This window comes from Lupinus angustifolius, chromosome LG04, assembly GCF_001865875.1.
Source record: "Lupinus angustifolius cultivar Tanjil chromosome LG04, LupAngTanjil_v1.0, whole genome shotgun sequence".
Taxonomy (NCBI): Eukaryota; Viridiplantae; Streptophyta; class Magnoliopsida; order Fabales; family Fabaceae; genus Lupinus; species Lupinus angustifolius.
In genome coordinates this window covers 10,627,252-10,642,028 of record NC_032012.1, presented here as the reverse complement: position 1 = coordinate 10,642,028, position 14,777 = coordinate 10,627,252, and the positions used below count along the sequence as shown (strand labels likewise).

The 14,777-nt window shown below is 31.6% G+C and overlaps 1 protein-coding gene across 4 annotated transcripts; it reads left to right on the top strand.

The window, feature by feature from the left end:
- Nucleotides 4,498-14,486, top strand: LOC109345807 (sucrose nonfermenting 4-like protein). 4 transcript variants are annotated; one of them, XM_019585023.1, is made up of 14 exons: nt 4,499-4,717; nt 4,923-5,249; nt 5,401-5,488; nt 7,410-7,592; nt 10,360-10,467; nt 10,571-10,630; nt 10,772-10,861; nt 11,532-11,666; nt 12,020-12,164; nt 12,238-12,411; nt 12,942-13,005; nt 13,126-13,195; nt 13,275-13,392; nt 14,068-14,486. In XM_019585023.1, the coding sequence occupies exons 2-14, from the start codon at nt 5,119-5,121 to the stop codon at nt 14,163-14,165; spliced, it is 1,464 nt and encodes a 487-aa protein (XP_019440568.1). In that variant the 5' UTR covers nt 4,499-4,717; nt 4,923-5,118; the 3' UTR covers nt 14,166-14,486. The 4 variants fall into 4 exon arrangements, with proteins under 4 accessions (XP_019440570.1, XP_019440568.1, XP_019440567.1 ...); XM_019585022.1 differs by having other exon boundaries at nt 4,853-5,249; XM_019585024.1 differs by having other exon boundaries at nt 4,853-5,249; nt 10,360-10,470; nt 10,574-10,630.

Sequence of the window (14,777 nt, the reverse complement as noted above, 5' to 3'; positions counted from 1 at the left end):
TGAACCACCATCAATTTAATAGAGGAAGTATACTTTTTATCCTACAATTTGTGTTACTTAATATATCATGAGACTATGATTGATCGAAAATATATTCAACAATTAAATTTTTAACTAAAAACATGTGAAGAATCTAAGAGATCCATCACAAGATCCCATTATGCCTTTTTGTTTCTATTTCCCTAATAGATGGCAACAACAGAAAACAAAACAAGAGATTCTTGTGCCCTTTAGTTGGCACTAGAATCAATGACCCTATAAAATTATAGCTTTGCTTTGTTGAACCTTATGGTCTAGATTCCATGGAAACTTAAGGCACTCACAATAGTTAAAATTGGTTATAATCCTAATGTTCACAAGTGTTAAAAAGATTTGGTCTTAGGAACTTAGAAATATGTTGGTATATGAAAATCGAGAGTACATCTTTCATCTCATAATTATTTATGACACTACATGTGTCACGAACTGTGATTTATTAAAAAAATATTTCATAATTAAATTTTTAATTTAAATAGTTTTTTATTCAACCAATTACAACTCGTAACACATAAAGTATTGTAGATTGATTAAAGCACATAACATTTTTGGATCAAACCATGCCTTTAAAGAATTTACATGTGGGAACTAGCATTTCCAAAATCAATAAGGGCATATTTGTTACTCAAGACTCTTAATATATCATTGTCCTATTATTATTCTTTTGATAAAACTCAACTTTATTCTCTTCATATATTTTAATTATCACATAGAATAATTGAACTAAATAACTCAGATCTACACGGTCTAATGTTATTTGAGTTTTGTTAGTTATTCTAATTTAACAAACTTGATATAATTTATTATTTGTGTCCATAACCCTTATCACCATATGTGTATCAATTCAAGAAGAATTACGAAATGAAGAAGGACAAACTAGTCTTTATTTCAACATTTTAGATTCATTTTGTAAATACAATAATATAGCTTCAGATTTTGGAATCATTTTATGAAGCAGAATTGAATCAACATGTAACATTTATATATTTATTATATTATATTTCTACTTATAATTAAAAAATATAATTAGCAATTCCTAATGAGGCTTCTAGGTAGAAATTGATGATTAGCAAAAAGGTTTGTTTATCACTGTATATGTCATTGAATATATAATAATTTCTAAGATTTGAGACTGTTATGGATTTTTTCCAACATTTAAAAAAATGCCATTTTTAATTGAGCAGTTTACATATTCCTTTGATTATTATAATTCTAAAATTTATTTTGTAACTTATCGAGGTGAGTTGAAAATATTTTTAAAAAAGACAGAAAATCCAAATGTCATAGATCAAAATGAGTAATAATCAAAAAGTGTCATGGATCAATATAGAACTTTTTTTTGGGGTGATGAGTAATAAGAATTAGGGTTTGTCAGGTTGGGATCACCTGTCTCGAACGGTGTCTCATTCTATGTTTCAAACTAATCAAAATATAATTTTTTATTTTTAAAGTTTTCCTTTTTTTCATGTGGCAAAATGTGATAAGCTTGAGATATAAAATGAGACACGGTTAATGACATATGATCTTTCTCCGGATGGTACCTCTGAATGGAGAATCTTAGGCACTTCATAAAATACACTACTAAAGTCATAAGCATCAAAAATGTTAATATTGAGAAAAAAGTAGTTTCATGACATAATATTATTTTAGTTTTTCTCCATGCATTGAGCTTAGAGCGTATAATGAAAATTTAGGATTATAATAATAGTTTATGTTATGTTTGTAGGAAAAGTCATATTTGGATAAACTCATAGTTGAAGTTATGATGGACCAACTATTTGATCCATTATGAAATAAATAACCTTATTTTGTCCATTTGAAAATGCATTTTCTTATTGTTTTACAATTATAAATGTGTTTAACTAAAATGGGTATAGATATATGGAAATATGTTTTGTATGGGTTCACCAGAACATATAGAAACATGTTATGGTACATCAATAGAATTTTGAAGGAAAAAAAAAAGAAGAATCACAAATTTTGAATGATTTACTAAAAATGAATACAAGGATGACACAAAGGATATAAGATTAGGTGGTCTTGGTTATATATCTGCTGTTTTTCACAATAAATGTCACTTCATGTGTTATGACTTTGTGATTGGTTAGAAAAATACTTAAAAATTAAATTTTAATTTGAATAATTTTTTTCAACCAATCATAATGTCATATATTCATTATGGGATATCAGATGTGCTTCCGGAGTGTGATGGAATTTTCTATTGAGACAAGATTTTGGAATTCCATGAAATGTTGTGTTTAAACTCAAATGTCTTTTTTTTCTTTCTAATTTATACTAAAAAAAGAGTATGAATGATATAAATAAAAAATGGGCCAATATTAAAAAGAAGATCCCTTAGGACCTCTACATTTTGAACTTTAGATATATGATCATCAATGTTCTCTTTGATTTTATTTATATTTTTAAATATATAATCATTGTGACTATAAATGGTAAAACGGACAATATCTATGAGCATGTCTGTATAACCCATATTTTTTGAGTATAACATACAAATTTTGTCTATTTACCTATTTAGACTTGTTTGTTTGTCTTCCAAGCCAACGAGTATTTCTATCGGACAACATGAGGGACATACATGCATGGTTTAATAACAAATGAAAAAAAATTAAAAAAATATGATGTAATATGAGTTGTTAAACTTGTATTAAAGATTTGTTATTTTTTTTTACCTTCAACTACCTTATTTAATTTCTTTTATTTTATTATATGAATTTTTTATTTCTTTTATTATTCACTGATGCTGGCGACTTATCCACATGTCCAATAGTCCATTTTAAAACGAGTAAGAGATAAAATTTCGTTCCTTAAGATAATACAAACATATCCACACCCACTTAACTTTTGCAGACATTGACAAAACGGACAGAACAATCTATTTTATCATCTTTAATTGCGACATACATAAATTTACTAATGCATATCAAAGGAATTTTTTTATTTTTATAGTTAAATAAATTGATATTTTTAGAGCAAATGTAAATCTAATTATTACTAAATATACATTTTTACTCTTTATTTTAATGTATCTTACAAAGATATTATACACAGGTGTGGAACTCGATAGATACATGTGGGGCAACTGCCCTAGATTTTATTTTTCAAAATTTTTTAACCTATTTTTTTTCCAAATATATACTTTTACCTTGTGCAAATTATATAGTTCTTATATATATATATATATATATATTGATTTTGCTTATAATAATATTATTTCATTTAGTTCATAATGATTTTACATTTATGAAATATATGATGAAATCATAAATCCTTTTTGTCAAACTTTATAGCAAAAGTCATAAAATTCTATTGAGTTTTATAAATTATATAGTTTTTTATATTTTTTTGTTAATCAATTAGTCTTAATTATAAATTGTAATTAAATATTGTTATCCCTTCTAAATTTTACATCAAGATCCGTTATTAATTACACATAATTATCACATATTTTTTCTTAAACAAAAATGTATGTACATGTGAAAACTTTTTACATCATATATGATTTATATTTTTTGTTTTGGTATAGGTATTTCTATTGATTCTTTTAAGGGCTCATGCACAATGAGTATGACAATTAATGATGACAAAAGGAAGGTTGGGAGAAACGTAAGAAAATAATACATTTCTTTTTCTTTACTCTATTTTAAATTATTTTATATTATTTTCTATGTACCAAAAGTTCAATATTTTTATTGCTAAGTGACATTTTATTTTGCTTTAAAATTTTAATGCATGAGGTGAATATTTGATACATCATATTATGCATGATTTTTTTGGTTAGGGTTACAACTCCATGCAATTAACCATAACTCACTTTCTTTTTTTTTAACAACATTTTATTGAAAGATGTCAATATCAACATTTTTTATTTAAATTTGTTTTTTTTTTAATTTCCAATTTCTAAATGAGATAAGAAACAATTATAAATTTCATTCATCCTTTTTATAGAAGTGTAGATCATATTAGCACTTACATTAGTCAACTATAACTACATCAAACTTTAATTAAAATCCATATAGTATCAGATTTAAGGTATTAAAAAACATTTTTTTCTATTATCAATAATAATACAAAATTTATATGAATATCCAATCTCAATTATTAAATAAAAGTTTTTCCTCTTATTACTGCCCATTGTATTTTGCCCTTTGTTTCTTGCTATATTATGTATTTTTTTTAGGTTTCCTATATGTATTTTCAAATTAGAGACAATTATGTTCGAGCCGAGAACATCTACAAATATATAGGGGTTAACTCTCCCAACAAATATTTTTTTCATCCACAAGTTTGAGACATTACTTAAGGGAATCAAACGTATATCAGTTGAACCAATATTCGTTGTTCGCTATTTTATGTATTTGTGCTATGCTACTTCTCCATATTTTTTATTAATCAATTTATTTTATTTTAATTTTAGAATAAATAATTTCTCTTTTTTTTCTCTCCCCTTCTTCTTTTCTATTCTTGTTCTCTCTGAAATCCACACAACACAATGCATTTCCCTCTCTAAAATGCCATTTTCTCTTTCTCTGCAATTTTCTTCTTTCTCTCTCTCTCTTCATTGCTTTTGACCTAAATCCCCTTCTATACAATTCACTCTAATTGCTATCAAATTTTCACACCCCATTTCAATTCAAGGTTTTCTGCTTCGAATCTCGTGGTAAAGTTCGCATTTTCCCCATGTATTTGATTATACCTAAATTGCACTATATCTCTGAAAACTGTATCCACTAAATGGTGGAACTTTTGAGTTTTGTTTTGACGTCACTGTTAATTTGTTTTGTTTTTGTTTCAGGTGCTGAATTATTTGATCACAAAGTTTTTGATTTTAGTGGGTGTAAAAAAAATCTTTTTTTTTTTTGCAGTTGGTTTTGTGAGAGGTTGATTTTGAAGGTACACTGCATGTTTCAGTGTTAAGGTGGGATCCTCTGCTCTCTGTTATTTGGAGGATTCCTGTGGCAGAGACTAGTGATTATAAGTTTTTCTGATTCTTGAGTTTGAGAGTTACTCTGAAATTTCTGAATTTTGTGTTGGGTGTTGAGTTGAATTTCTGTGGAAAAAATGTTTGGTTCTGTAGAGAATACTGGATATGAATATGATGTAAGTGGACTTTCAGGACCCATTATGATTCCAAAGCGTTTTGTGTGGCCTTATGGGGGAAGAAGGGTGTTTCTAAGTGGTTCTTTTACAAGGTAGTAACCTGAGTTATCGAATTCGTATCTTAGTTATTTGTAATTAAACTCGATATACATTTGGTTTGTCTTTGCATTTTCCGGGTTCTATAGTTTCAATAGTGTTTTATATGTCGGAATTAATTTACTGACTTTATAACTTTATACGCAGATGGTCTGAAAATATACCTATGTCTCCCATGGAGGGATGTCCTTCAGTATTTCAAGTTGTTTGCAGCTTGACGCCAGGATATCATCAGGTTGTTCGGCATCTTTGACTTTAGGAAAACTTGATGAAATATACTTATGTTAAAATTTAAGTACATTTGTCGTTTTGCACGCATTTCGCGTTAGTGCTAACGTCAAAGCATTTATAGCAATGTTATTTTATTTATTACAACTTTTTTGAAAACCCAAGGAAATATAATTATGTTAAAATTAACATTAAAGTATGTATGTCATCTTCAACGATTTTGCGTGAGTGCTAAGCTAACGTGAGAGCATTAATAACTATGTTTTTTTATTTGTTGCAACTTTTGTTTTGAAAAGTATTTATAATATTAATAAGTTAGGTAATAAATTAAGAATGCAGGTATATCTGTATGCACTCAAGTTTGCCTCTATGAATTTCGAAAACCTGAGGAATTAGTCGTAGTATGATTGAATTTTTTAGATAAGATGCTTATATGTGGCCACTGATCGTTAGGTCAGAATGCACCTCCTTCCACTTAACAATCAAATGAGGATCTTCATTATAATTTTCAACTTCCATTAGGAGCTTGTATCACTTTATGACTATATTAAAGTGCAACCTGGCACTACAAAGCTTGCACTATGCATGGGGTCCAGGGAAGGGTTAACCCACTATGGTAACGTGGGTCTATAGAATGCAGCCTTAATTTGCATTTGCAAGAGGCTGATTGTATGACTCGGATGGTGACCTCCATGTCACGTGCCAATAACTCCAGCCATTACACCAAGGCCCATTTTTGTATACAATTGGCATGGTCTTCACACAAGGCACAAAAGTTGTCTGCTCTAGCCTCCTTTGAGTTAAGTGGACGAACAAGTAACCGTGAATAGTTGGATTTGAAATGAGAAAACATTTGGGGTATTTGGGTCATTTTCACTATTGGAGGAAGTTATGCATGCAAGGAAGCATATTTTCTAGGAAACAGTATGGCCAACTAGATGGTTGGTTAGACTAAGATGTGTTCGATGGTATTGTATAAGTCTACAAGTTTCATGTCTCGCGTATAAACTATATATTGTGATCAGGATATCCTTCATCTACACCTTCAATATATGAACTTGAAGCATGTCATTTTCCTTATCAAACTTCACATCATTTTGTTTTGACTTTTGCATGTCTTTCCTATTCTTGGAATTGGAAGCCCTTACAAACTATCATCTGTTTGCTTTAGTTCATCCATTAAAACAATAGCCCACATATATCATCAAGATTTTTTTTAAGATTTGGAGGATTAATTTTAATTATATTGATTTTTGTATCACTTTTCATTGCTTGTCTACTTCTCTTCCTCTATTCTATATAAGAATATTAGAAAACAAGATTGTTAATTTTCAGGTGACAGTTACGAGTTGAGCTAAGCCCAAGTGGTAAGGGGGAAGTGAGATTTGGGTACCAATCATCAAGTTTGATAGTTAGTCCATCATGAGTAAAACATGACTAAATATACTATAAGATACCTTTGGAAAGTTCTGCCGACTTTGTTGTGTTTTATAACTCATCTTTCGAACTGTCTGTTAGTATCCCGTTGTTCGTGAAGACAGGAACAACTTTTCATAATTTGGGAAATAAAAAAATTTGGTAACTAAATTAAGGACTTTCGGTACTTCGGTTCCTTAATTGTATGCTCATGTTTAGCATATAGATTCGGTTATGTTAACTTTTGATTAGGCATTACATTTTGACTTATGTTGTTCAAAGAGATATTTACAGTATTAAGTATATATTATTTGATATTCAATGTATCTATGCTTTATTTTGACTTTCTGGCCTTTTACATTCATTTATGCAATATTGGTAGGTTGAATATAATCCATCTGCTGCAATAGAATCTGATATTTTAGGAAAATATTGAAACACTTCTAGGCATATTTGTAAGTATAATAACTGATTCATACTGACTAGAATGATATTGTTTCCAATTATTGCAGTTCAAATTTAATGTGGATGGTGAGTGGCGGCATGATGAGCACGAGCCGTATGTAAGTGGCAACTATGGAGTAGTTAATACTATTTATTTAGTGAGACAGCCAGATATTTCACCTACAATCTTAAGTGCTGAAACACCTGGTAGATCTCACATGGACGTTGATAACGACGTCTTTGGGCATGTGGTAAGTTTCTTCTCCCTTTCCACTTTTGTTCCCTTCTGCTGTTGCATATATTTTAGTGCTTCGGTACATGGATCGATTAAGGGGGCGAGCATGGGCCCAGCCCCCTTGTGCCAATTTTTATAGGTAGTAACACTAAATTGTTACAAGACAAAAAATAGGTGTATTAGGCATTGACCATACAAGTTTAGCTCCTCTTTTTTATTCTCTCTATAATACACCCTTTTATGTTCTCTTACTTTGAGTTTCACTCTTATCCTTTTAAAATGTATAAGTAAAGATTTGATTTACTTATGAACCATGAGGTACAGGATACTCATTATTGATGCATTTAATGTCTGATGTTTGTTTTATAATTCTTTTGATAATGTGAAAAACAAATGGTTGAGCCACTATGAAATGAAATTGACGATACCACTTGTTGGGCCATGGGAGAGCCCAAAACCTAAGGAGATCTACCTATAATGGGCTAAGCAAAGTTTCACATAAGTGAGTTTGACACCATATATTGACCCAAAACTTTTAGGTATTACATTTACAGGACATCCACTTATATTGGCCTTCAACTTTTCGATTCTTTTTCAATAAGTTTTTTCATCCACCTCTAATTCACTTGGAATTCCGAACAAGCTCTCCTCAATTATGAATCCTTCATACAGTCACACTTCCTCAAGGAGAAGTCTTTCAAGTATTTGATGCTGTCACCAAGAGCCTAGTCCGCATCTCTTCCAAATCTGGCCAAACACACTCTTCTTACTTGTACCATTGTTATTCATCATTTAAGACGGCGAATGTAGCCTAGCATCTAAATTGCTAGGAAAACATTTGAAACAATGGATCCACCAATGTTCGTCTTTTTTCCAATACTTGTGTCATTGAACCATCGACTTTGATTCAACTTGTTGGTTTAGGAGAGCCCAAAGCACTGATTGCTCGTTTGGCATATGGAATTTGGCATGGAAATGGACTTTATATAATTGAAATTTGTTCTTAGAATTTTGATTTTGATGGTTGGAAGTCATTTGGAATTGGAATCATGATTACAAGCACCAATTCCATGGATTTATAATTCAACTAAATTTACCCCTTACCATTTCCTAACCCCATTCTCTGATTTACAATTTTTAGTCTTAGAATTGCATCTCCGTCTCAGTACTTCATCGTGTGTTCATCTAAGTAATGCTTCATCTACCTCTGCTCCATTCATGAATACCCTTGTCTTTCTGTTCCCCATAAATCCTAATCTTCTTCACCCATAAGCTCTCCTATGTTCTGCCGATGGCACACCACAAACAGTGGCTACACACAAGCGGCGGTGGAGGTGACCCTGTAGTTGTCATGGGTGCTTTAAAACGAGGATTGCTAGGAACAAGGAGATCTGAAGCCTCATGATTCGGAACAAATTATTTAATTTTACTTTTTAATATTGTAATCTATCTGGATATACTCATCTTTTGTCTTTCTTTAGGTTCCAAGTTGCCCCTTTCACACAAATGTAAAAGTTCTTCCTTTTTGTTTCCAGATCTGGACATTTCCAGTTCATGAAGAATTTGTATGTTGAATAAACTAAAAAAATGATTAGTTAATTTGTAAGTAAACATTATTTTTGAAAAGTTATTATTAAATAACATTTTAATGTAAAATTGGATTGATTTTATTTTTTAATCTTTCATCCACAAACAATACTGGAAACAACCTCATTTTCATCTCATGCACTGGGCTGGACCTTTTTCCCATCCAAACAATAGAATAAGAATTCAACTAAGAATTTTAATTCTATATTATAATTCTATTCTCAACCCAAACATAGAATTACAATGCTGAACCAATTCCAGTTCCACTTACCAAACGGGCCTTTAGAGATATTATTCCATGGGCTAAGTTAATATCCACCATAAGTGGGCTTTGACAATAGTTTAAAGTGTTGATGTCTCATGTCGGTTGAGAGTAGATAAGTAGATAACTATTTATAAATGGGCAGCCCCCCCTCCGAGCGCTTTTGGTGGAGTTAGGTACATTTAATCTAATATAATATCAAAACATATCTCAATGTGTGGCTACGTGCAGATGTCTGGCTGTGCAAATTTCATGTCCTAGATGTCCAATCTTCAGTGTGAGGTGTGTGTAAATGAAGTCATACATCAGATGAGTATACAAGCAAAGAACCATTTCTAATGGCTTTGGCAACCCTCCCTTTATCAGCTAGTTTTCAGGGTGGAATTAGGTCTAGTTATTCTAACAACTTTTTTGATTAGCTTCAGTCTTCGGGTGCTTTGTTATAACTAAGGGAAAGGCTCAATGGTGGTGTAGTATTTGGCTTGAGAAAAATGCTAGAATTTTAAAAATCTCATCTTAGATATTAAATCTAATATCTCACAGAATCAATTTTCATGCCTCTCTTTTGTTGGACCCATGGTGATTGGAGAACATGGTTCTATTTATGAATCTGTTTTCTTTTTCTTTGCTCTTTGGTTATAAGTTATAACTTATAAGGTTATCTTATCGCCCTCTTTCCTTTCCTTTTTTTTGTTGGGTGTTTTTTCTCATCTGTTAACTTTATTTCTTCCCTCTAATAATTTTTTTTTATACAAAAGGAAAAACCGATACTGAATTTTTTCAGTCTTATAGTCTTGCTTTGGAATATAAACAATCTTTCATTTTCTTCTATAATTCCCGCTCATTATAAATTGTCAGATTTCATTCCTCATTTCTTGTAATCTTAAACTTTATGGTACACAAAAGAAGCCACTTGACTTTGTACTTTTATCAGGAAGCTAATCCAAGAATTCCAGAGTCTGATCTGGAGATCTCTCGCCACCGTATATCTACATTCTTGTCTACACATACTGCTTATGAGTTGCTCCCGGAGTCAGGGAAGGTTTGAGTACTTTTCCTTTCTCATATTTATGTTGTCATTCAATAAGATTTTGAGACCTTTTGGTGTTATCTCATTTTTCTTGTTTGGTTTATTATAATCGCAGATCATTGCCTTGGATATAAACTTACCAGTTAAGCAAGCATTCCATATTCTTTATGAACAGGTATTTTTACCCCCTTTTGATATCATTTGTTAACAATTAGTCTTTTCTCTTTGAATGAGATCAAAGACCCATGAAATGTATATCCATTTGCATCACTGATTTTTACCTGTATGTGTGTTTTGTAACTTAATTTGGATTCAGGGCGTCTCGATGGCTCCTCTATGGGATTTTGACAGGAGCCAGTTCGTTGGAGTGCTTAGTGCAATGGACTTTATTCTAATATTGAAAGAGGTTTGTCAGGATACATTTTATGCAAACCCCTGTATCAGTTTTTGGTTAAAGTCGTGATCCACACTCTACATATAATAATTTATTTGGTTGACATTTTATGCTACTTAATCAAAAATTGATAGCAAGTTAAAGCTTAACAACTGGTCAAAAATTAAAATTTTAAAATATAGTACCTTCATTGAGGCTTAATTCCATGTGAAGTTTAAAAGAAACTACGAGGCTGGTAACAATACACGATTTCCAGAATTTCTAGTAAATGTTTATGGCTTGCATATCAATGATACTAATCTACATGTATTTTGGTGTCACTTGTGAATCTAGTTATCATACTTTAGGCTAATAATACATTTATGGAACTGGTACAAGTTAATTTGGGCTTATTAAAATATTTTTAATAGAAATTTATTAGGGAAATTTTATCAAAATTGGTTTATAGAAAAAGCCTTGATATGAGCACTGGAATCCCTTTGATGCTTTCATAATTTGGATAACTATCTTCTAGTTCTTCCTTTGGTAGATAGATATATATGGTTTATCTGTTGTCAAGAACATGAATGTTGTCATCATATCTCATTGCTACACTTGGGTATCTATGATTCATAGCTACTCTTATAGCAGAGTGCATGCTGCATAGTTCTGTAAATTCATTATTTTTGTAACATAATTTCAGTTGGGGAATCATGGCTCAAATTTGACTGAAGAACAACTCGAGACTCATGCTATATCAGCCTGGAAAGAGGGGAAATTTCAGCAAAACAGCGTACTTGAAAGTAATGGGGGATCACATCCTTGGCGTTTTGTTCATGTAAGTGCTCCGGGAAATTTGTGACAAAATTTTCACGTGTCTATGGGTTTTTGATGGGTCTTTTCCCATTCAATATTCTCTATAAAAGAAGCACCCACTGCTTTGTTCCCCCTAATCATCCCTTATTCCTTTTCCGGTTTTCCCCTATGTTGTTTATCATTTCTTTTATAATAAATATTTGTGGCTTCTTTTTCTTTCACATGCTTTCTAATGATTTAACATCATATGTTCATAACTTCACATTTTTTCGTATTTCATTCTGATTAAGATTTCCCTCTCCATTAAAAAACTACTGAAGGTGAACTCTTGAATCTTTTATGATTTGTCTTGCTGTTTTTATCTTTAATCTTCAGGCTGGACCTCATGAATGTCTAAAAGATGTAGCTTTGAAAGCTTTGCAGAACAAGGTGTCAACGGTTCCTATCGTCCATTCTGATTCAGAGGACGGTTCTTTTCCTCAATTGCTACATCTTGCTTCCCTATCAGGAATACTAAAATGTAAGCTTCTGGAGCTATTGGCTTTTGATAAATGGTTTGGAAGTTGGAACTAATTTATCGTCTTACTTTTCAGGTATATGCAGGCATTTTAAGTATTCTTCTGGTTCTTTGCCGATTCTTCAACTACCGATTGGTTCAATACCCTTGGGAACATGGGTGCCTAAAGTTGGAGAACCAAATGGACAGCCACTTGCAATGCTAAGGCTGAATGCATCTCTTGGTGCTGCTTTGTCTATGTTTGTTCAAGGTGATCATTTTTCTCTTTTAAAGTTGTCAACATGTTTGTTCTGGTTAGTTGCTGTGTCCTGATGGTTTCTCATGAAGGGTCAAGGTTCCTTTGAAGGCGTTTTCGTATATAAAAACACATAAGTTAACAAACGGAACATAAAATTGGAGATTCTTTTGCGCACATGGTAACACCATTCATTTGTGCATTGAACTAATAGAAACAGTCAGGTATTTTGACAAATATTGCATGGTGGGACTCAAATCTGACAATGTCTAGTCAAATGCTAAGTTTCTTCGGCAGGGTGTACCTATGCACCGAGTCTCACAAGTACATTTTCTGATTTTTGTTTAAAATGGTTTTTGGCAAGAGGGTTACATGCATAATATTTGGTGATTTGTGAATAGTTTTTTACCTTGCCATGGGAACCGGAAACTTTGTAATTCATGATCTAGAATGTGGTGTTCGCAGTGTTGCCAAAATCACAATACTACGATATTAATCATTGTCTAGCTTTTGATAACTGCTAAGTAAATATGCTTTCGTTGCAGCTAAAGTTAGCTCAATACCAATAGTGGATGATAATGATTCATTGCTTGACATATATTCAAGAAGGTACTAACTTTTTTCTTCCCCTTTTTTGGTCCATGTTTGTGTGATTATAATTTCTATACCATGAAAGGTTTCCTCTAGCATATATATATACATATGATATGAGCTTGTCATTTTCTTCAGTGATATTACTGCATTGGCTAAAGATAAAGCTTATGCCCGGATATCTCTGGACGACATTAGTATCCATCAGGTAATTATGCTTTTGAGATCGGTAACACATTCGGTTGGTTTTGTTAGCAAAAGTTGAATATAAATGATAATGGTTGTAGGCATTGCTTTTGGGACAAGATGCAAATTCTCCTTATGGGCTTTACAGTGGCCAGAGATGTCACATGTGTTTGAGGTCTGATTCTTTGCACAAAGTTATGGAGCAGTTGGCTAAACCTGGTAATTATTATTATTATTGAAGGACCTCAACTTTAGTGTGATAACCAAGCAAGGACCCTAACTTTGTTTTGATTACCAATTAACAATATTTATCGGTCACTGAGATTCGACAAAGTTTTACTTCACCTTTTATCAGTTTCATCCATTCTATTTCTATTTATTAAATTGAATATTATTGTGTGGAAACAGTCTCTCCGCCTGTGAGGTAAGGCTGCATACATTTACCCTCCCTATACCCCACTAACTGGGAGCCTCGTGCATTTGGCCGTCTTTTCTTTAAATTGAATATTGTTGTCTGTTGAACATTTTTATTCTGTAAAATATATGTTTTTAATAATGTTGAGTTCCTTCATTAGTAAACCCAAAAGTTAAATTTCATAGCTGGATTCTCAATATCACATATTTGTTTCCTTTTAATTCCTTGGCACATGGCAGAAAAGTATATTTTTTTATAATGAAGATGAATTGCTTGATTAGTGACATAAAGGTTTAATTAATCCCTTATGGTTTGCTTGCGAGTTCAGTTTTGGAGGGAGAGGAAGCGAGAGGGAATGCTTCAGAGCCATCTCAAGTCTCCCCCTTCTCCTCCAAAACTCAACTCGTAAACAAACCCCGTAATTGTTTTATCACAAAACCGAGGTCGTTACGTTAATTCAATTTTGTTAACTTTTACAGAGGTTAGAAGACTTGTAATTGTTGAAGCTGGGAGCAAGCGTGTAGAAGGGATCATTTCCTTAAGTGATGTGTTCAAATTCTTGTTTGGAATCGGGTAACTGGGATATCTCATATTTATGAAGGGACCCATTTGTTATATAAATTAGCACTATGTTTTAAGTGCTAAAATACCCCTTCCTATTTACATGGACCTCCTTATTTATTTATCTTGCTTTTTTTTATGATAGAAAGAAATGTGAAAGGAGAGAATATATTCTGTAAATTGAGAATCAATTTTCTCCTTTAAACATCTTTTAACAAAATTGTTTTCTCCTTTGTGCCTGGCACATATGCAATATTTGTGTCTAGTGCTAACAGAAGAAGTCAAGGAGAAAAACTGTGAAATAAAAGACTAGGAAATTATGAACTATTTTGGTACATATGTTGTTGCTTGCTTGGTTGTAATTTATGGTTTGTTTTCTTCTTCAGATTATTATGACTTCAAATATTTCTGCTGAAATGTTCCTTATGATTTTTTATGGAGCTTTTGCTTGCAATATAATGAAGTGTAATGTTATATCTTGTTGGAACCTCCTAATGGATATTTTAAGAGTTTTGAAATGAAAATGATATATTTTTTTATTAAATCTTCTAACCCATAATAGAGTGACATATATTATTAGATGACATTTTTTTTATTAATATTTGATTGACAAATGATATATTTTTTT

Coding starts and splice junctions, on each gene's coding strand:
- LOC109345807 (XM_019585023.1), top strand. CDS start 5,119: ATGTTTGGTTCTGTAGAGAATACTGGATATGAATATGATGTAAGTGGA. Junction 5,250..5,400: donor CTAAGTGGTTCTTTTACAAG/GTAGTAACCTGA, acceptor CTTTATACGCAG/ATGGTCTGAAAATATACCTA. Junction 5,489..7,409: donor TGACGCCAGGATATCATCAG/GTTGTTCGGCAT, acceptor CAATTATTGCAG/TTCAAATTTAATGTGGATGG.